A 6,481-nucleotide genomic window follows, 5' to 3' on the forward strand; every position below is an offset into this window, starting at 1 on the left:
AAAAAAAATCTCTATCTTGGTTGATGTACTTGCATGATTCTTGCAATTTTTAATTTGTATCCTCATGGTTAAATGCACTTATTGTAAGTGCTTTGGATAAGACGTCAGCTAAATAAATGTAATTTATGTCTGACATGTGCCTCCGAAAGTGAACTACTTTTTGACTTTAGGGGTGGAGTCTACAGTTGTTAAGACAACAGACTTTGGAGAGAAAATCATGGAGGATGAGCTGCAGGTAGCAACAGAAAAACTTACTTCTGAGGCGCCAGCTGCTCCACTTGAGTCCACAGGTAACTTGGAACACATTGTAGACATATTTGTATGACGGTGTGCCGTAACTAATGATAGGTTTATAAATGTTTACACTAATAACCACACATTCCTTAATATTATATGTAGAATGTGAAACAAAAGAACAGAGAGCCTCCTGTCTACCTGTTGATGAAGAGAGAGCAGAAAAAGCAGTCACCCTGGTGACTCAAGCAACCCCTTCCCACACAGCGGAGACACAGTCTGACAACCCTAAAGCTGAATCAACACCAGTGTCACAGCAGGGGCCTGAAAGTATGGTGGAGGAGAAGCAAGAGGCCACTCCCTCAGTGGAACAAGAAGTATCACCAGAACCACTGAACAATGGTTCTGATGGCACAGAACTATTCAATAAGGATCCACAGAAGTTACCAGCTTCTCCTCCCTCTATGGACACAACGGAGCATTTGCCCTTGGATAATCGGCAGGAAAGAAGTTCATGCCAGGACCCCCAGTCTCCTTCTCCTCTTTCTTTATCTGTAGACACACAAGAGGCCCTCTCTTCTATGGAAATGGAGGGAAGGTTACTACCTCACTCGGAGGAGGAGGAGGATGATGATGAAGAAGAGTATGATGAGCAAATGAAAGGAGAAGAACTCAATGAGGACATAAAGCAGCAACTGCAAGAGCAAGAGGTTAAGCGGGAATTACTGCTGGATGAGATGTCCAATGTGAGCCATGGCGATGAGAGCAGCAGTGGCTTTCTGGGCTCTCCAGGAGAAGCAGATCCGCAGCTCTCTATGGAGTTTGGCCTTGTACCTGCTGGGCGCTCACACACCGATAACCTGCTCACTGAGACTGATGACTCGCTTCCCTTTGAACCCTTCAGAAGCGACAGAGAGAAGGCAAAACGCAGAGGATCCCCAGGTCGCTCACGAGTCAAACAGGTGAAGTCACCATGTACAAGTTGGTCTATGTATTTTAAGTGTATTTTGCTTGAACAGCTGACATTTCGCTTTGACTCTTGTTTATGATGTCATTGTCACAACACAACTTGACATTTAAATGGTTTATCCTCGACTTGTAGGGGCGAAGCAATAGTTTTCCTGGGAAGCGTAGACCTCGAGGGGGTGGTGGTGGAGGTAGAGGGCGTGGTGGGAGGTCACGTCTCAAAGCCATGGCCTCCTGCATTGATGCTTTCTTGGTGAGCTGTACTTAACACCCCATACAGATGTTCTTTTGATATTCTTTCACTTTTGTTATGCAATCATAATTACTCTTCATAATTTGTCATTTCATGACATATTTTGCCACAATGTTTGTAACTGTTTATCCCCTTGTTCACAGCTAAGCATGGCCACAGACACTGGACTAAGTAAGGAGGAAGAAGATGAGGAAGATGACACCATGCAGAACACAGTAGTTCTTTTCTCAAACACCGATAAATTTGTCCTGCTCCAGGTACAGCTCTAGTTGTAGTTTGACATTTTGAATTAAAACCACTGTTTCCACTTTGAAATGCAACACAAATACTCCTCGTTTCGTGTCTTATTTTTTTGTCTCACTTTTTCTCCTTTGTTTTAGGATATGTGTGTTGTGTGTGGCAGTTTTGGAAAGGGTGCGGAGGGGCAGTTGTTGGCTTGCGCTCAGTGTGCCCAGTGTTACCATCCTTACTGTGTGAACAGCAAAGTAAGCACAGTGTTATCCTATTGATTGTGATCCTTTTTTATAAGTATTCATTACTGTATTTAAAAAAAAAAAATAGATGGATTAAAACTGATATCTTTTGTAGATCACCAAGACGATGCTCCGTAAGGGTTGGCGCTGTTTGGAATGTATCGTGTGTGAGATGTGTGGAAAGGCTTCAGACCCGTCCCGTCTGCTGCTGTGTGATGACTGTGATGTCAGCTATCACACCTACTGCTTGGACCCGCCCCTGCACAATGTTCCCAAGGGTGGTTGGAAGTGCAAATGGTAAAGAAAATGTAAACTAAGAGCACAGTACTTCATTCAGCCTAGTAGCTTTGAATAGGGTCAAATGGAAATGAATACATGCCAATTTGCATATTATGTAAAACACTCATGCCTCAGCCCTGCATTAGCAATTCAGAAGCCCATCCCTCTGCCTCTTGCTTTTGTAGCAGTAGAACATTTTTTGCACCACTCAAATTGGCATCTGTATTTTTTAAATATTGCATATCAGCTGTATATTTGTGACAGAGTGCTTCACTGCTTCTGTGCAGGTGTGTGTGCTGTGTGCAGTGTGGTTCTAACTCCCCGGGTTTCCACTGTGAGTGGCAGAACAACTATACCCACTGTGGCCCCTGTGCCAGCCTCGTCACTTGTCCAGTATGCAGAGAGAACTTCATGGAGGAGGAGCTGCTGCTGCAGTGTCAGTACTGCGATCGGTAGGTGCTGCAGTGTCAGTACTGTACATGCACACACCAGACACAGAAACTGAGGTATTCATGAGACTGCTGCTAAAGAAGACAAGCAGGGAATAGGTTCTTCATGTATTTTTCATTTCATGAATTATTCTATAACATCTTTGATTTGCTCTGTGATTTGTTATAAGTATGTGTATCAATGTATTTCTGTGCGGCTGTGCAGATGGGTCCATGCTGTCTGTGAGAGTCTGTACACAGAGGATGAGGTGGAACAAGCTTCTGATGAGGGCTTTGCATGCACATCCTGCACTGCATATGTTCCAAAACCTGTGGGTAAGTCCCAGAATGACACTATTTTAAAACTGACAACACAGAAGACTATACTTTAAAAAAACAAAACAAAAATGATGAAATTATTTTATTTTGCTTTCTCTACCTGCTTTTTGGCTTTGTTCACAGTAGTAGAGTCAGCCATTATGGCATCAATAAAGATCAAAGATCCAGGTTAGTGGATTTTTGCTTTTTCATGTTTGTTATGACAAGTACATCATGCATGGTCCTCTTCTGTTTTTTTTCTGTAAGTCATTCATATTTGCAAATTTCACTTTGCAGAACCCCAGTTCTACCGGTTGGAGGGGGTGTGGTTGACTGAGTCGGGTATGTCCCTGCTTCGCAGCATCTCCATGTCTCCCCTGCACAAGAGACGGCAGCGTCGCTCCCGTCTTGGCACTCTGTGTTGTGAAGGCGGTCCTGATGGAATGGATCTGAGGGAGGTCGAAGAAGGGGAGGATGGAAAAGGTTTGCATGCGTTCCGCTTATCCAATAGTGTATTAACAAATTCTGGAGTGTCTTGCTCCTTGTTAATGTAAGACTTTGTGCATATTCAATGTTGTTTTGTATATCTAGGCTGTGGGGAGCCCATGGAATGTGAATCCAAGATGGAGAACTCTGGGAGCCCTGACAGAGAAGGTGGTGCAGAGGGAGGTACTGAAGGCATGGCTGACTGCGATGGTCTCAAAGGAGGAGCAGAGGAGACAGAGGATAGCAAAAAAAGAAAACGGAAACCTTACAGGCCTGGTAAGCTACCCAGAATTTTACAAAACAACTTGTAACATCTACAAAGTTGTCTGAGCATCCACAAAATATTAACAAATATTTATTTACAAATTGTACAAGGAATTGGAGGTTTCATGGTGCGACAAAGGAAGTGTCACACACGGATGAAGAAAGAATTTTTTGCCCAGCTGGCTGGAGAGACTACGTTAGATGGACAGCCAATAGAGCGAACCATTGACGAAGGTTAGTGGCAACACTAGATTGTTTATTTCATTTCATCCATATTAAAATGTTATGATAAAATAATTTCAGAATTCAGGAAGTAGTAGTGACTAAATGGAGTGGATGTTCAGTGCTTTACTTAGGTATATCTTACCAGTTCTTGAACTCGGGATATCCTTTAGATAGACATTAGCCTTGCATGAAAAAAAGCCCACTTTGTTGATACAGCAGGGTTACCAATGTAGGTGCATTGTTAAAAAAAACAACACGGCCATCCAGAAAAAAAGTTGATCCTGGCTTAACTTTGCCATTATGCCTTATGCTCTACCTAGTCGCTGAAGCAGCACGCCCCCACCAATGCAACCCCTTGCATTTGATCATTCATTCCCCCATTTCAAGTCACAACTCAAAACACATCTGTTTAAAACTGCCTATTCCACTTGAATGTCTATTGCTCTGCCTTTTCTGTTGTTTTTGTTTTATAGTATTTTTTTGTTGTTGCTGTTTTTAACGTATGAATGCACGACGTCCTTGAGTGCAGAGAAACGCCTTTTAAATAAAATGTATTATTATTATTTATATTAATTTTTTTAACATGTGGCTGTGTTTGGTCTGAACCATCCTGAATTAATCCTAGGGAAGGGGCAACGTCGCCGCGTTTGTATTTATAATTGCAAATTTGGGAAACTGAATTGCATGGTTATATATGTGTAGGACCTCACCCTGACACAGATAACATAATGGATCCTAAACCAGTGGAAGGCGAGGAACAGGCCAAAAAACGTCGGGGACGGAAGAAGAGCAAACTTGAGGACATGTTTCCAGCTTATCTCCAGGTTTCTAGTCTCTCTATGCCCCATGCTTTAAACATTACTAAACTTATGGTGTCCAGGGACATAGTGTTCATATCTAAAATATTTGTAATTTTCTGCAGGAGGCTTTCTTTGGGAAGACGCTAATAGACTTGAGTAAGAAAGCTGTGATGATACCCCCAGGGCAGAGGTCAGGCGCATGCCTTGTCAGACCTTCGTTATCAGCTCCGGCAGGGGTCAAAACTACTGCCCCAGAGAGTAAGAACACTAACTTGACCTATTATTCATGAAAACTGCAAATTATTTGTGACACTGGGTGTGGAAAAGGTTAGTACCTTTTTTTGACCTTTGTACTTCTCTCACTAGCTGAGGATCGTATGATGAAAGATAATTTTCCTCTCAAGCAAGAGGGGGGTGAGACCCCCCAGCCTCAGGGAGAAGGTGCAGGTATGTATGTGTGTGTTTGGTGGTGTTGGTACTGATTTCTTATTAGTCTTGAGGTAATTGCAGGTTAGTTTAAAATTATGCATTTTTAGGGGTTTCTGCACCATCCTCATCGCTGAGGGACCAGGCGTCAACTGATCCTCAGGACTCTGATGCAGAAAAAAGTGAAGGTAGTCCCCTGAGAGAATACTTTGGTCTATGCAGTATGCAACATTAAATTAGGGAAACATTTAATACCTGATGTTAGCGTTGTACCTTACATGCTGTTGTCCTTGCGTCACAGGTCTTCCGCAAGGGGTGGAAAGTCAAGACTCCGAGCAGTTCTTCAGAAAGGTTCTGGGAGTGTCAGACGGCTCCTCTTTGGGAGGCATGAAGCCCATCTTGGAGGGCACTAAGGGAGAACTCAATCGTAGCGCTCTGCCGCAGAGAGCTCTCCTCTCAGGTATGTACATGGGCATGTCTGCAAACGATCACCTCATTAAAACCTTTTTGGAGTTCTAACCATTTCTGTTGTATAATTGAGGAGTTTCGCGAGTACTAAGTATGCAAGTAAGTTAAAGTAAAGTTTGGCTTGGGATTCAAACATAGAAAATCTCTTCCAGGGTCCCTGCCCTCAGCTGGAATGATGGATGCCTTTCCTGGCCTCTCTCAGTCACCGTTCTTTGATATGCGGTAGGACCAATACAGAATTGCCTAGTGCAATTTTATTTTACAACAATCAGTAATATGTAGCTCTGCAACAACTCATGATGTAGGTCTTAGTGTAAAGCATACACATGATTTTTTTTTCCAGTGTTGTTGACACTCATAAGCCCTTTCTTTAATATAAGACGATAACATCTCATATGGTGTACAGGGACCGAGGAGGACTGTTCAGTCCAGAAGGGGGTGAGGAAAGCCCCTGGGCAACTCCCTCCACCCCAGCAACCCCCTCCTCCCCACCGACCCCCACTGAGGCAGAAGGCGATGGGCTGTCCTACAACCAGCGCAGTCTCCAGCGCTGGGAGAAAGATGAGGAACTGGGAGAACTCTCAACCATTTCCCCTGTGCTTTATGCCAATACCAACTTTCCAAGTCTCAAACAGGACTACCCAGGTAAGTGTAGGAGAAATGCTATACTAATACGTACAAACTATGATTAGACCAAACAGACCTAAGGCTTCTTTAAAGTAAGGGTTATATCTCTTAGATATTGAGCAGCTGTTAAATGTTTTTCCTGTAACAGACTGGGCTAGTCGCTGTAAGCAAATCATGAAGGTCTGGAGGAAGGTGTCCGCTGCTGACAAGGTTCCATACCTGGTAGGTTCTTTT

General features: G+C 43.4%; 1 protein-coding gene across 8 annotated transcripts in view; it reads left to right on the plus strand.

Moving 5' to 3' along the window:
* Positions 1-6,481, plus strand: part of kmt2d (lysine (K)-specific methyltransferase 2D) — a 48,677-nt gene that overhangs the window by 20,857 nt on the left and 21,339 nt on the right. For 6 of the 8 annotated variants that reach the window (XM_032521498.1, XM_032521493.1, XM_032521496.1 and 3 more), the window contains 20 exons: positions 171-290; positions 400-1,196; positions 1,337-1,453; positions 1,597-1,710; positions 1,834-1,938; positions 2,042-2,223; positions 2,493-2,657; positions 2,860-2,969; positions 3,096-3,140; positions 3,249-3,434; positions 3,543-3,713; positions 3,813-3,935; positions 4,629-4,750; positions 4,849-4,984; positions 5,093-5,173; positions 5,263-5,340; positions 5,454-5,612; positions 5,773-5,842; positions 6,027-6,265; positions 6,396-6,469. In XM_032521498.1, coding sequence (XP_032377389.1) covers positions 171-290; positions 400-1,196; positions 1,337-1,453; positions 1,597-1,710; positions 1,834-1,938; positions 2,042-2,223; positions 2,493-2,657; positions 2,860-2,969; positions 3,096-3,140; positions 3,249-3,434; positions 3,543-3,713; positions 3,813-3,935; positions 4,629-4,750; positions 4,849-4,984; positions 5,093-5,173; positions 5,263-5,340; positions 5,454-5,612; positions 5,773-5,842; positions 6,027-6,265; positions 6,396-6,469 — 3,194 coding nt within the window. The remainder of the gene's footprint in view (positions 1-170; positions 291-399; positions 1,197-1,336; positions 1,454-1,596; positions 1,711-1,833; positions 1,939-2,041; positions 2,224-2,492; positions 2,658-2,859; positions 2,970-3,095; positions 3,141-3,248; positions 3,435-3,542; positions 3,714-3,812; positions 3,936-4,628; positions 4,751-4,848; positions 4,985-5,092; positions 5,174-5,262; positions 5,341-5,453; positions 5,613-5,772; positions 5,843-6,026; positions 6,266-6,395; positions 6,470-6,481) is intronic. The other 2 variants (XM_032521497.1, XM_032521494.1) reach the window with 2 other exon arrangements.

Source organism: Etheostoma spectabile, chromosome 7 (genome assembly GCF_008692095.1).
Source record: "Etheostoma spectabile isolate EspeVRDwgs_2016 chromosome 7, UIUC_Espe_1.0, whole genome shotgun sequence".
NCBI lineage: Eukaryota > Metazoa > Chordata > Actinopteri > Perciformes > Percidae > Etheostoma > Etheostoma spectabile.